This window comes from Sus scrofa, chromosome 8, assembly GCF_054392235.1.
Source record: "Sus scrofa isolate SSC_HxYL_T2T_F1_AM1 chromosome 8, Sscrofa_HxYL_maternal_Yorkshire_Landrace_v2.0, whole genome shotgun sequence".
In the NCBI taxonomy this organism is placed as follows: domain Eukaryota; kingdom Metazoa; phylum Chordata; class Mammalia; order Artiodactyla; family Suidae; genus Sus; species Sus scrofa.
In genome coordinates, this window is record NC_139390.1 from 84,589,041 (window position 1) to 84,605,140 (window position 16,100).

Here is a 16,100-nt window from a genome sequence, read left to right on the forward strand (position 1 = left end):
CAGTCCATTTGGGTGAAGAATGGTCAGTCTTTAGTTGTGAATTTTGTTGTTTTTAGAAGAGAGGTTGAGCTCTAGTCCTTTTATTCCGCCATCTTGAATGCATCTAATACATTTATTTTTATTAATAGCTAAATATTAATTTATTTTAAATACCATGTAGTTAATTGCAATTGGGAGTTGATTTCTGTTCTTTACATGAGCTATCTAAAGATAAGTGAGAAAATATTCTTTACAACGAAAATATTAAACATTTTTGTTTATCTCAGCATTTGTGGTATAGAATAAATAACTTACATTCTCTCATAAGAGACATTTTTTAATGGATAGCTATTATAATTAGAGTTACAGAAATAGCTGCCAGTTATAGATGTATAGTTAGAGAAGCAGCTATTGTAGTTATAGCAGTGCTGCTACCCAACAAAGGCGATGTATTTATCCAATAAATATTTGTGCAGTACCTCAAAAAAAAGAAAAAAGTAGAAGATAGTCAAAAAAGTGAGTATATGTTCCAGATAGATAGAGTCAAGGTGAAACATATTCAGAGTAAGATAAGAAATTCATTTTTCAACTTGTTGAGTTCGCAGTTTTTTGTTTTTTTTGTTTTGTTTTGGTTTTTTTTTGTTTTTTTTGGTCTTTTTAGGATCATACCCATGGCATATGGAGGTTCACACACTAGGGGTTGAATCGGAGCTGTAGCCCCTAGCCTATGCCACAGCCACAGCAATTCCACAGCATCTACATTCTACAGTACAGCTCATGGCAGTGCTGGATCCTTAACCCACTGATCCAGGCCAGGGATTGAACCTGGATCCTAGATTGATGGATACTAGTCAGATTCCTTTCCACTGAGCCATGACAGGAACTCCTGCAGTATCTTTTAGACATATAAAAGAAAACGTAGACTATCCTGTTATATATAAAACAATCTTTTTTTTTGTAATAGTGATATTTAAAACTTTGATAGTGACTGAGACCACTAAGGAAATAAATGTTGATAAGAACTGAGATTTAAGTCCTTCCAGATTAAGGAATCAGGGAAAAGTAAAGGAAATTGAGAAGGAACCACTCAGGATGGTAGTAGATGAGGAACCAGGAGAGCATCCTGTCTTGTATGCCAATTGAAAAAAATGTGATTTCATTGGAGGGACGAGTCAGTTGCTGCTGTTCTGTCAAGTGCTGTTAGGACTGAGAACTGACCTTTGGGTTTAGCAAGATGGAGCATTTTTGTTGGAATGGAGTGAATGCCTGATTGGAGAGAATGAAAATCAAATAGAAAAGGTAGTGTTCCTTGTTGAACTAGATTTTAAGGATCATTGAATCATTCATGCATGTAGGAGGCATAACAAGTTTTCTAGCAGTAGAAACCATGTTTGAAGTAGAGGTCTTAGGATTACTGTTGAAAGAAATGCTAATGTATAAGGTACAGAAGCCCAAAACATTGTCCCATGTTTAGTAGATTGCAAACACAGTTATCATGTGTTATGGCATGAGCAGCAAGAGGTAAAAGTGGAGATGAATAGTCATCCGAAAGATATTTACTGACCACCTACCATTGCCAGGCATTGTTGTAGGCCCAGGCATTGTCATAGGTGCTGGAGATGAAGTGTTCAAGGAGACAAATTCCCCACCCTGAAGAAGTTTACATCCTAGTAGGCTCGTATTATTGAAGAACCTTGTACTTCAGCTTAAGGACTTGGGACTTTTTCCTGAAGGGCAATGGCTTTAACCTTGTGTTGCTGCTACCCATTGGTAATGTCAGATTCAGTTTGGGGTTTTCTCATATATTTTATTATCATTATTTATTATTACTGCTATTACTTTGTTAAACCATCTATTTTGATTATATGGTATATCAGGTTCCGTTTGGGGTTTTCTCATATATTTTATTATCATTATTTATTATTAATACTGTTATCTTATAAAAGCATCTATTTTTTTTTGTGCTTTTTTTTTTTTTTTTTTTTTTTTTTCCCTTTCAGGGCTATGCCTGTGGCATATAGAGGTTCCCACGCTAGGGGTCTAATTGAAGCCACAGCAACGTCAGATGCAAGCTGCGTCTATGACCTACACCACAGCTCATGGCAATGCTGGATCCTTAACCCACTGATCGAGGTCAGGGATTGAACCCGCTACCTCATGGTTCCTAGTCAGATTCGTTTCTGCCGCGCCATGGTGGGAACTCCTTTTTTGTCTGTATGTTTTTTTTTTAAATTTTTTAATTTTTTGTTTTTTAAAAACATCTGTTTTAACCATCAGTACATTTTTTAGATTATTTAATTTTTTTTTGCCTTTTTTTTTTTTTTTTTTTGATGTTCCCAGGCTGAGGCTCAAACCTGTGCCATAGCAGTGACAATGCCGAGTCCTTAACTCCTTGTTTTTGCCTTTTGGAACATGCCGTATATTTCATAATTTAAAGTAGTAGATGGCTAGTAGGACTGAATGTACCTGTTTCAAATGAGGTCTCAATTTTTAAATTTGTACTTTTCTTTTCTTTTTTTTTTTCTGGGTAAGATGTAGAAAGCTCATCAGCAGCACTCAGTCCATTAACTCCACCATCAGTGGAAGAATCTGAAAGCACATCATCTGCTCGGAGGAGGGACTCAGGCATTGGGGAAGAAACAGCTACAGGTTCAGGAAGCAACGTGGACATTACTCCTCCTGTAGCATCTCCAAGTGTCAGTGCAGGCCCGGATGCAATCAGTGAGGTGCTCTGCACTCTTTCTTTGGAGGTGAATAAGTCTCAGGAATCCAAAAATGATGGAGGCCATGAGTCGGATAACAAGGCTGCAGCATCAGTTTCAGTCTCAAAAAACGTCAATGTGAAGGATATTCTCCGAAGCTTGGTTAACATACCAGCAGATGGAGTCACAGTGGATCCTGCCCTTCTGCCACCAACCTGTCTCGGAGTGCTTGGTGATCTGTCTGTTGAACAACCTGTGCAGTTCAGATCTTTTGACAGGTACTGTGTATAGTCTTTTGTTTTGGTATGCTTGTAAATATATGATAAAGATTTAAAGCGTAAACAGGAATTTAACTTAGCTGTTAGATTTTGTAGCTTCAGCATTAAGAAGGGATGCTTTGATCTTAAAAATTATAAGGATATTTTGTAGTATGGTTTGTGTGTCATTTCAGACTTTTAATTATCAACATAATAAGATTATTTAAAAATAATTTGAGGAGTTCCTGCTGTGGCACAGTGGGTTGAAGACCCAGCATTGTCTCTACAGTGCCTTGGTTGCTGCTGGAGTGTGGATTTGATCCTTGGCTTGGTGCAGTGTGTTAATGGTTTGGTGTTGCTATAGTTGTGGTATAGTGCGTAGCTGCAGCTTGGATTTGATCCCTGTCTCAGGAACTTACATATGCTGCAGGTGTGGCCAAAAGAATTTTTTTAAATATTACATTGGCAAGTTGTATATTAAATAATTTTTTCTTTGTTGCAGCTGAGAAATCACCTGTACTTAAAAATGGTCACCTTTCACTCCCTTACTTCAGTGCTGTGCCAGCCTTTGTGAAAACAAATGGGAATCTATGGATTCTAACACCTAGGAATTCAACAAAGTGTTCATCGTCTTGACAGCTTGAGAAAGCTTAGTGTAGATTTCTGACTTTCTTGATTCTGCTGACCTAAGAAACTGTTGGCTATATAGCCTGAAAATTTTCTTCAGATTAAATCATTTGAAGGAAAGTTGTTACAAGACTCCATCCCTTTGAATATTTTATTATTTTTTTACAGAACCACAATACATTCATCAAAATAAGGACATTAACAGGGATATAATACTACCTTCAAATCCTCAAACACTTTTCAAGTTTCACTAATCTTCTCAATATGCTCCTTGTAATAGAAGGATCAAAATCAGAATTATGTGTTCTATTTTGTTCTGTCTCTTTATTCTCTTTCCATCTGACAGAACAGTTCTTTAGTCTTTCTCAGAATTTAATCATTTTGACACTTTTTGTTTTTTGTTTGTCTTTTTGGGGCCGCATCAGTGGCGTATGGAGGTTCCCAGGCTAGGGGTCAAATCAGAGCTCTAGCCGTGGGCCTGCGCCACAGCCACAGCAATGCCAGATCCGAGCCATGTCTGTGACCTACAACACAGCTTGCGGCAATGCTGGATCCTTAACCCACTGAGTGAGGCCAGGGATCGGACCTACATCCTCATGGATACTAGTCAGATTCATTTCCGCTGAGCCACAACAGGAGCTCCTGATCTTGATGCTTTTGAAGATGAGAGCCTAGCTATTTTGTAGATTGTCCCTCAGTTTAGGTCTGTCTAATGTTTCCTCAGGATGAGATTCAAGTTAAAGCATCTTTGGCAATCATATCACAGAAGTAACACTGTTTCTTGCAATTGTATTCTAACAAGTGGCACATAGTTTTATCTCATTACTGGTCATAGTCATTCTGATCATTTATTAAAATGCTATCTCCGAGGTTTTTCCACCGTTAAGATACTTCTTGTGAAGTGGTGCTAGGAAACTCTTATCCTCATCAGAGGAATTCAGCACATTGATTATATGGCCTCTGGTTTCCTGTTTTATTCAGTGAATTTTGTCTGTTATTTACATTGATGCTCAGATTATCTCTGATTTGGCCAGTGGGAATACCTTCCCATTAGCTTCTGGTTTCTTTTAAGATATCCTTCTCATAATTTCCATTTGTCTGGTTGTTTATTTCTTTTTTTTTTTTTTGGTCTTTTTGCCTTTTCGTGGGCCTCTCTCGCGGCATATGGTGGTTCCCAGGCTAGGGGTCGAATCAGAGCTATAGCTGCCAGCCTATGCCAGAGCCACAGCAACACAGGATCCGAGCTGCGTCTGCGACCTACACCACAGCTCATGGCAACGCCGGATCGTTAACCCTCTGAGCAAGGGCAGGGATCGAACCCGCAACCTCATGGTTCCTAGTTGGATTCGTTAACCACTGCACCACGACGGGAACTCCTGGTTGTTTATTTCTTTGTATCTCCTATTCTCTGTGTTTTATCTCATTTCCTTGTTGGTGAATTAGATATACAAGCTGGTTAACACTATTTCTGTAATTAAGATGTTCTGAAAGAACACAGGGAATATATAATTTTAATGGAAAATCTTTTTGCCATCATCCTCTGTCATCTTTTTCCCTCTATTTTTGTTTAAAGATTAGGTCAAGGTCCTGGTATGATAAGATTGACAGAGTCTAATTTCCAGGTAAACAGCATTTGGTGTGTGTGTGTGTGTATATATATATATATATATATATATATATATATATATATAAAATATGACATTATAGATATAGTATCTGTTAGATTCAAATATCTTTTCCCTTTTTTAAATTAGGCTTTGTAATATGAGAGTTAGGATATTGACTCTAGAAATCAGACAAAACTGAGTTTTGAGTTGTGGCTCTATCACTTACTAGTGAATTGGGACAAGTTACCTCATCTTCCTGAGCCTCAATTTCCTTATCTTTAAATTATGTAATACTGGAGTTCCCATCGTGGCACAGTGGTTAATGAATCCGACTAGGAACCATAAGGTTGCGGGTTCGATCCCTGCCCTTGCTCAGTGGGTTAAGCATCCGGCGTTGCTGTGAGCTGTGATGTAGGTTGCAGATGCGGCTTGGATCCCACGTTGCTGTGGCTCTGGTGTAGGCCGGTGACTACAGCTCCGATTTGACCCCTAGCCTGGGAACCTCCATATGCCATGGGAAGCAGCCCTAGAAAAGGCAAAAAGACAAAAAAAAAAAAAAAAAAAAAAAAAAAAAGTAATACTATACAGCTGTTAAAGAGAAAAAAAGCAGAGCACTATATACTGGTGTGAGATGATATTGAAGATATATTAATCTATAGGCCTTAGCATGAAGAAATTCAGAAATTTAAAAGATGATACCTATTCTTAATGAGGGTATGAAAAAACATTGAGGGCATATTGGTATAGTCTGTTCAAGAGAAAATTGGCAGTTAATTTTAATTAAAACTTAAAATGTATAAACTTAGTTACATCTTTAAAAGTTTATACAGAAGATACATGCAAGTATAAAATGTTTTTGTGGAGTTCCCTTGTGGCACAGCCAGTTAAGGATCTGACTTTGTCCACTGAAGCAGCTTGGGTCACTGCTGTGGTAGCTGTGGCGCAGGTTCGACCCCTGGCGCAGAAGCTTTCACATGCTGTGGGTGTGGCCAAAAATAGTTTTCTTCATGCAAGAGGAATTTCATAATGAAGCTAATATGTGTTGAGCTTTTACTTTGTGAAGGTTTATTACCATACATTTTATAATAGGTATGTTGCTGGATGGATAGATAGATGCTATATTTATTCTTATTTTACAGGTAAAGAATCTGAGGCATAGGGAAAGTAAATAATTAGCTTAAACTCTTATGCTAATAAATGGTGGAGCTAAGATTTAAACCATGGAGGATGGACTTTACACGCTGTCATTTAGCTGTGCTGTGCAAATGTAGTTGCCAGTTTATGAAGAATTGGTTACATGTGTTGTTTTCTATACATATAGTTAATATTCTGCAGCCATTAATGAGAGAAAAGGGCACCCCTATCTATTGATGTAAAATGATGTTGAACATCTATTATTAAATGGAAAAAGCAGAGTACAATTTAATTTGGAATTCATGATCATTAAAAAAATATGCATGTTCTCATATGCCTCAAAGAGTATACAACAAACTGCAGTGGCTATATTTTGAGGGTGAGAAGAGGTGTATGTAAATCATTAGGTTTTTTAAAATTCACAATTTGCTTAAATTTGTATTAATCTTAGATTGAATAGTTAGAAGTAGTTAGAAATTAAAGGTAGATTTTTAAATTTAATATATCTTACTAATATACTCAAAGCTGTTTCCTTATAAATGTGCCGAATTTCATGTATTTTTGGCATTTATTTCTTTTTAGTGTAGACATTGTCTATGCCATAGTGCTACCTTCAGTGATTAGGTTATGAGTTTATTTAGGAAAGTGTGCTTAAGGAATACATTTTAAGGGGTTTATTGAAATAGAAAACAAAGGGGAATTTTGGTGATAGCATTTTTTAGGATGTTATTTGAAACTAGCATGTCTGGTATGCATTTAACGTATTGTCTGAAAGCAAGCAAACTTCTGATCCCCCCTCACCCCCTTTTTCTTAGCAAGAGACACCTTTTGAGAAACTGTTTTCATGCAGCTTTAGACCAGAGGAATATCTTGGAGAATTTCAAGGCATCCCTCTGATCATGGATTTATCTCTGGAATGCTGTGTCAGAAATCACAACTCTCCTCATATCTTAAGAATTATCAACTTCCAAGCAGTAGCTGGAAAGTTGAGAGTAACAGCTACACAGTAGAACCTTGCTGAACCCCTGCCAGGGGGTGGGCCCTTGTGGATGGCAAGGTGTTTGTGTTCATTCCCATGCCAGAATTCTTGCTCTTATCTAATTTGAAGATCCTCTCTGGTGATTAGTGGATGCCAAGGATTTATCTTGATAAAGTTCAAGGGCTTGTCTGGTTTTTCGACTAGATCCTTAGGGACTAAAGTACTAGGCTTAAAATGCCCTTTTCTTCTTTAGTGAAGTTTGTATGTTAAAAGAAAATAGCATTTACGTGAAAGTTTGTGATGTTTCAAACTGATGTAATTCCGAAATGGAACTTCTGAACCTTAGTGGTCTGGAGGACTTTGTTGCTTTCTGTCTGTTGTTACTAAATAAAATATCTTCAAAAAAGTGTCCCTAGTTCATGCAAGGAAAAAAAATGTCGACAGTGTTTACACTTTCTATTTATGGAGGCTTAGGAAAATTACTTCTTTCTCATCTTTAAAATGGGGATAAAAATGCATAGTACTTACCTCAACGGGCTGTTGTAAGTATAAATAATTTGTGGGTTGTTATAAATAACGTAATTCATATATGTCCTTAGCATAGTGCCTCACAAATACTAACTACTCATTAAAGTTGGTGAGTATAAAAGAAAAAAACAAAAGCCAAAATATGTGAGGTTTTTATTATTATTTTTTTAATAGTTGTGAGATTTTATACTTTATTATTTGATTTTTAACTGAAGGATTGGAAAGCAGCTTACATAACTAAAAGACATATCTGTCTTCCAGCTTTTTTAATGCCAAAATGTTTGAAGTGCGTTTTGTTAAAATTGGTTGCAGATAGTAAAAATTCATTATTTCTTAAATATTCACAAGGGTTTCAATTTATCTCTTTAGAAACTTAAGGGGTAGCATGAGAATGACTCCATTTTATTAAAACTGTAACATATGCTTTACTAGTTTAGATTTATACTTTCAGACATGATAGATAGGATAGCTGAAAGAGCCCCCTCTGTTTAAGATTTTAGACTTTTACACAGAAATTTTATAATTTATAAAGTAAAAACAGTTGGTAAAGGAAATGAAAATATCCTGAAATCTGCCTATGGTTTAATGTTCTTTTAAGAGAATCATTGTGACTGAATTTTGTTTGTTTTTACATGGCCCAAAGCTAAAGCATTATTATGTTACTTTCTCAGAGATAATTTGAATCAGTCAGTGAAGTTGGAAATTGTATGTATTAAGTACTTAGCTGGTGTAAAGAATGCAATTTATTCCATTTGTGAGCAGATGTAGTTTATGTTTTAGTAGTAGTATATATATAATTTTATATCTTGGAAATATTTTATTACCATTTTTTATAGATGAGTATAGTATAGAATTATTTTTAAATGTTAATGATGTGGTAATGGTTGCACAACTCTGCGAACATTCTAAAAACCACTTAATCATGCATTTTAAAAGAATAAATGATATAGATATGAGTTATATCTCAATAAAACTTAAAGGTGAGTATGAGGAAAGAGTTCAAATTAGAGGCTCTTATTTAGATAAACTTGGACTTGTGGGGCACTTTTGCTGTTTACCTTGGCATATTGCTTTACCTTTCTCAGCTTTATTAATTTTTAAAATGGAAGTAATATGCATGTTAGGATTGTTTTGTAAATCGAGGAATAATTCTTGGCATAGTCTCATTGCTTAATCATAGGCACCGTTAATAATATGTAAGTTTAGATAACAGGATCATACAGGACCTCAAAGAATAGTGTGTTGGGAATTTTGACTTGGCAGTCTGAGGAGGCTTACCTTTGAGCAAGGTTTTGAAAGGTGAGAAGAAAGTTTGCTGGCAAGAAGGACTAAGGGGAAGGCATCTTGGTAGAGAAACAGCACATACAAAGGATTGGAGTTGTGAGATGATGTACATGTTCAGCTCAAGAACCACAAGAGACGATTGCAGAAATGTGTCAGGAACACTAGTTCCATGTAAATTCATGTAGGAAGTCACACTTCAGAGGTGTTAGGAATGAGGATGTGTGAAAGATCTTGGACAATAAATACAGCTTCTATTCATGATTGAAAACATTATTAATGGCAATTGTTAGAAATGAGGTCAGGTTCTTTTGTTGTCTTTTATTAACTGTGCCATCTTGCACAAATAGAGATTGCACACAATTATGGGACATCTTGGGTAAATTTTTTGTTGTTACCAATTTTCCAACATTTTATTATGAAAATGTTCAAACATTTAGAGAAGTTGAAAGATTGGTTCGGTGAACACCCAGAGACTTATCATTGTGATTCTGCAATTAGCCTTTAACTGTTTGCTTCTTTGTGCAATTCTCCATCTTGCCATCTCTGTCCATCAGTCAGTCTTATTTTTTGTCATGCATTTTGAAGTTGCAGACATCAGATCACTTTACTCTTAAACATTTCAGCATGCAGATCTCTAACCAGAGATCAATACAGTTTTTAAGGTTAAATGTACATATATTGAAAGGCACAAATCTTAAGGAAATACAAAGTTTGCATTCTTCTGTGTGAGGCTTCCTTCACACAACAGTGCTTTTAAGATTCATCCATGTTATGTTTATCAGTAGTTTCTTTTTATTGCTGTTATTCCATTGTATAAGCACACCAGCATATTTTTATTTATTTTTCTGCTTAAAGGATTCTGGGCTATTTTTTTTTTTTTGAGTTTGATAAATAAAGCCTTTCTTTATGTTATTATACCTATTTTTTTGTGACCTTAAGCTATCTCGAGGAAATATTTAAGAGTGCGATTGTGGGTACATAGGTTAGGCTTTATGTCTTAAATTTCAAATATAAAAAAAGCAATTAAACTTTTAAAATATTAATTTCTATTGTTCCTATCAGTACTTGCCTATTGTATGAGTTGACTAGATCTTGCTAGTTCTTTTGTGAACAAATGTGAAAGTAAATTCTCCATATTTTTCTCCCTCCTTCCCCGCAGAATAGGTTGCTAGGAAGTAAGTAGCTAGGGGTTTTCTTGAATAAAAGCCTTTTAAATTTTGACCTAGAGTAGGAATTATATAAATTACATTTGTATTGTTTTCTGAATGTACCACCAACGTATGTGTACATACACACACGTGTGTGCACGCACGCGTGCTCTCACGTACACACACACACACACACACACACACACACACACACACACACACACACACGGGGTCATATCTACTCACCCTAAAGTCAATAGTCTTCATCTGATATAAGCTCCCGTGATTTAAGCACATGGTTTTGGATTGAGGGCTCAGGTGGCTGTTGCTTCTATTTTTTAGTATATAGTTAACATTGGCAGTCACCCTTATAATGATGTGACACCAGCTACCCAAGTACATTGAATAAGCCATGCCTAGCACAAGAGAACTTGATTTAATTGGCAACAGTGTTCTCTGTCACATGACAGGCACTGAAGTAAAACAGAACCTATTTTACTTTGTATTATCTCTTGTGGATGTAACCACAAAAACAAAATATGTTTAAAGTACTGGAATTATATAATTTCCACTTTTGAATACATTCATTGGTGTCAAGTATCTAAGTAACTTTATTTAGAAACTGAATACTTTAAAGGCGTTAAGGGAATACTTGAAGCTTGCAGTTACAATATTGTCAACAAAAGATGTGATTAAATAAATTGAATGTTGAAGACTTAAGGCTTATGGTTAACACCAGGTAATTAAAAGTAAGCACTGCTGTGGGAGTGCATTATATATCAGCTGTCCTCTTTACCTCATTAACTGGGTTTTTGCATGTTTATAGAGCTAACTTCAATTAAAAATGCCTTTTAAGTTATGCCTAATAAGATCTTTTAGTTACTATTTTGGTATAAAGTATTACGCTTTAATTGAAATTGGTATACATAAATAACTGTTTGAATAATACCTAGAGATGAACAAATTTGATTATTGGATATTTTTATGTCTGGATTTTATGCTTATGCATTGTTTTTTTTTCTATGTAATATTATCCAAAGAAAGTCTTTGAGGGTTAGAAAGTAAAGCTTTAGTTGTATACATGTTAACAAAATTCCTAATATCTGCATTTCTTACCTTATAAGATATCTAAGATTTTATCATTTCAACTTAGCGATGCCTTAAAGTCCTTGTAGAAACGTGTTGAGTTTTCTGCTTCACTTCTGAGGTTAAGAAAAAGTTAATTACTTTTCCACTTGAATGCCACATTTCTTTTTTACATATTCTACCTTTGATTATATTTTGTTTAAGTTGGATAATAAAAGATGATCCTAAATTTAAAAATATAATAAATATAGGTTTACATGTTGAAATGGACTATTATATTTTCATAGAATATTGTCTCCATTCTAAAAAAAAGAAGTATAAATAAATGTAAATACATTTGAAGAGATTTCTTTTCTTTCTTTCTTTTTTTTTTTTTTGTCTTTTTGTCTTTTTTAGGGCCACACCAGCGGCATATGGAGGTTCCCAGGCTAGAGGTCGAATCAGATCTGTAGCCTCCGGCCTACGCCAGAACCACAGCAACTCGGGATCTGAGCCACGTCTGCGACCTACACCACAGCTCATGGCAATGTCAGATCCGTAACCCACTGAGTGAGGCCAGGGAATGAACCCACGTCCTCGTGGATGCTAGTTGGGTTCATTAATCACTGAGCCACTACGGAAACTCCCCTGAAGAGATTTCTTATTGAAAGTATATTCTAAATTGTACATCAAAATAGATAAGAGAAAAAAGTTGGTTTCCTATTTTCAATTTTGAAATTGATGTGATTTTCTATATTTTTTAAAATGTATTTACTTTCTTTATTACAGAAGCGTCATCATTGCAACAAAAAAATCAACCGTCTTACCTTCCACGCTTACTACAAGTATACCTACCAATGCTGTCAGTGTGGTTTCTTCAGTAGATTCAGCCCAAGCCTCAGATGCGGGGCGAGAATCACCTGGTGAGTTTGTCGTCAGTGATATCATTAAAAAAGCTTTTCCATCCCATTTAAGGAAAACTTAGGGGTTTTGATAAAATTAAGAAGTTTTGTTAGGCATGTTATAAATTATTCTGCTTTTGTATTATGTTGTTGATTATTTAATACTTTTCTGAATAAATTTGAGTAGTATGAAATAGGTTAAATCAAGGATTTTAGTATTTTCTCCACTTAACTGTGATAATATATGACATATGAGATTCTTCTGGTTGGGTGGATGAATGAATGGCATGTTAATTAAAATTCTCTTTTCCTTTACCTGCACTTGAGAAGATGTGCATAGGTAGTGGGTTTACATGAGAAAATTTTGGTGACATTTGATCTCTTAATTTGGTTATCCATTGCCCAAAATTTATAGAGTATTCAGTAACTGGCTTTCTCTTGCATAGTGTCTGAGTTAGAGACTTGGGAAGGGAAGGCTGTGCCGATGTCTGTCATCATGCTGGCATTAGTCTTAACATTCATTAACTTCTACTGCAGTTTGATTTTTGTAAACAAATCAAATGTTTTTGGGTGCAAGGTCCTAAAGCCCTAGATGTTACTTGGAAGTTTAGTGATAATACCAGGTAAACTTGAAAACTGTGTCATATTAAAATGACAAAGGGGATATGACTTTAGGCAAGTGGTATTTTTCTAAGTGTTGTGCTATTTCATTAAAAAAAATTAACATGGTATTTTTCTGTGTGCGTTATTTCATTAAAAAATTAACAATTAAAAAAAAATTACCCCCCCCCAAGGATTCATTCATTCTTTTTACTCTGGAATGAGATTAATGAAAAATAAAAGGAATCTTGAAGGAGTGATTAGGTGGATTATATTACGATCAGAAATGTTTTTCCTTTGTCTTTTGGCACATCTCTGGCCCCCTGTCCATGGTTCTGCTTTTATTTCCTACGCTAATGTATCTGAGTTTTGCTTCTAACCTGATGTTTCCACTAGCCAGTTGTCAGAGACATTTAATTTTTCCTTTCCCTGTATATCATGTGTTCCCAAAACAAAGACTCTTAATTATCTCTTTTGTCCTCCCTATTTTTTTATTCTGTACTTGCATTAATGAAAACTTTTTTTCAAAGTTTTAAATGTGATTAGTTCTCTACAAATCGCTTAGTGTTAAATGATAAAAACACAGTAGGTTAAGTTAAAAAAAAAAGGCAATACTTTATGTACCGTGTAATCATAACTATGTGAAGTGTGTGTATCCTTTCATACATGGAAAAGTCTAGGAAATGTACGCTGAAGTTACTTGTTTATTTCCATGAGGTTAAATTACTAGAAACTTTTGCTTTAAAAATTTTTAATTTTAGTTTATTTTTCAGAAAATTTTCTGTACTCTTGTATTTTTTTTTCTTTTTTGGCTGCCCCATGGCATATGGAATGCCCAGGCCAGGGATCAGATCCAAGCCATAGTTGCAACCTACACCACAGCTGTGGGAATGCCAAATCCTTAACCCACCTTAATGATGATTCTGGGCCAGGGATTGAACCTGTATCCCAGTGCTCCAGAGACACCACCCATCTCCTTGCACCACAGTGGTAATTCCTCGTATTATTTTAATCCTAGAAAAAAATAGTTGTTGAAGAAAAATTTCTGCAGAGAAACCAAAAGCTGCTGTGATAGTAGATAGTTTTGTACTACCGTGGTTTTTATTTTATTAAAGCATTTTTTTTAAATTAAAAGACCTTATTTTTTAAATCAGTTTTAGGTTATGGAAAAATTCAGTGAGAAGTAGAGAGTTCTCATATACCCTCTCAACCTCACTCCTTCTGCATTCCTCTGGTATTAGCATCTTGCAATAGTGTGGTATATTTGTTACATATTTTTCTTCATTCATTCTCTTGGTGAGAAAGTATAAAGGAGAACAAGTGCAGAACTCTAGCAGATTTTCCTTCTTCCTTATTGTTCATTGTACTCTTGATGCTTTTTTTTCTTTTTTCTTTTTTCTTTTTTCTTTACTTTGGAGAAGAGGCAATTTGGTAATCTTACTTTGGGCTTCTTCTAGAAATTTCTGTTCTTCCACTCCCATCCAAAGCCCTTACAAAAGGAAATTCACCATGATTTTTCTAGACTAGCCCCTGTTTGGAAAAATACAGAAGTTACTAATATTTTTTAATTCAGTGATAGTGAATTCCTAATAACTTCCCAGAACATATATAGTAAATTCAGAGGTTCATAATATACGGAGTAAAGTATTATTGAAATAAGTTTTGAATACACTGCCCTTTAATTTCAGTTTATGGGACAAAGTAAATAGAATCCTCTGATTGCTTTTAAATATATTTTTCAAAATTTATACAGCCTTCAGAAGGGATAAGAAACCTAAAGGCTAACATATAGGCAATATTTGATATAAAACAGGATAATAAATTTCTTTCTGAAGCTATTGTATATTTTTCAGTAAATCCATTATAGCATAAAATACTCACCCTGAGAAACCATATGCAGAATTACAAAATAATTTGCTATTTTGAGGACTATTGTATTTATTGGTAAACCCCCACAGACCATGACTCCAGCCCATAATGTACCTTTTTCCTCCCTCTTATTTAAATTTTGTATAATTTGTGATGGTAATGTTTCTCAAGTAGTTCCCAGTTTTTTGCGTTTTGAGCTAGTATTTTTAGTTCTTTTCCTCTCTAGTTCCCTTTATTTAAAAAAAAAATTCATTCCTTTTTAGGTCATTCGAAGTTGGCTTAGTGATGATGATCTTTCTTTTTGTCACTTGTTTTGATTCCCATTCCTGACTTTTCCTTTCCTCTTCCTCTGTCACTGTGCTACTGTTGTCTCTGTTTTAGTTTATTAGTTTCATTCCATTCCATTGATTGCTGCCATGAGCATTACTGCCTTGTTAAGAAATCTCACCCAATTGAGTGTTTTTGGTCATCTGATTTCTTATCTTCTGCAGCCCCATTTTTCATGCTTTTGCCTACCATGCTTGCCTTTGTAGTCTGTTCTCTTTTCACCTGGAATCCAAACCCCACAATGTGTGTGTGTGTGTTTGTGTGTGTGTGTGTTTTGTCCATGCTCATGGCATACAGAAGTTCCAGGGCCAGGGATCAAACTCGGGCCACAGCAGTGACGACATCAGATCCTTAACCTGCTGTGTGGCCAGAGAACTCCAACCATCAATTTTTGTAACTGATTTTTGTTTTCTTTTTGATAGATGTCTAAATTTAAATTATTTGATATTAAAAAAAAAGTCTGTATACAGTATGTTGAAGCTTATTTTCCTTCTTCTGGTTCAAGCAGGATTTGGGAAAAATGATTTATGAATGAATTGTTATTGTAATTACATGCTAAGGTGGCCAGTTTATTCTTGCAGATCTGTGTAAGTTAGGGGTTAGTCTTGGTTTGATCTTGGAATTTTTTTTTTTTAATGAAAGTACAGTTAATATCCATCCATGTGGACCATAAGCCTTTGTGCCTTGGGATGAATTCAGTTCTGAATTTTATACTAAGTCAGCAACAAAAAGTGAACTGTTTGTATTCAGTACCAGATGACTCCTTATTTAAAAATATACTTGTTAGTACACATTATATTAACAAAAATGAGAATTTCCTTGGAAGATACCATGTGAATAAAAAACATAAAATATGAGTTTTGTAGCAAAAACATTTAAACTATTTGGAAGTTTTGATATAAAAATGAGATTTCTATGTCTTATATGTGGCACAATTAAAGAGAAACTGAGACTGGATCCCAGAAAAAGAATTAGAGCTTGTCAGCTTACGGGAGGTCAAAGATTCTTTTGTCAAAACAGTAACAACCAAGTCATTTTATAGTTTTGTGAAAAAATAAAGGATTTGTATATGCATTTTAAAACTGTATATTA

General features: G+C 35.0%; 1 protein-coding gene across 7 annotated transcripts in view; it reads left to right on the forward strand.

Annotated features, from left to right (window-relative positions):
* Nucleotides 1–16,100, forward strand: part of LRBA (LPS responsive beige-like anchor protein) — a 712,651-nt gene that overhangs the window by 167,860 nt on the left and 528,691 nt on the right. For all 7 annotated transcript variants that reach the window (XR_014812812.1, XR_014812814.1, XR_014812813.1 and 4 more), the window contains exons 30-31: nucleotides 2,512–2,959; nucleotides 12,100–12,233. Coding sequence is in view for 4 of the 7 variants with exons in the window: in XM_021100637.2 (XP_020956296.1) it covers nucleotides 2,512–2,959; nucleotides 12,100–12,233 (582 nt within the window). In the remaining 3 variants the exon portion in view is untranslated. The remainder of the gene's footprint in view (nucleotides 1–2,511; nucleotides 2,960–12,099; nucleotides 12,234–16,100) is intronic.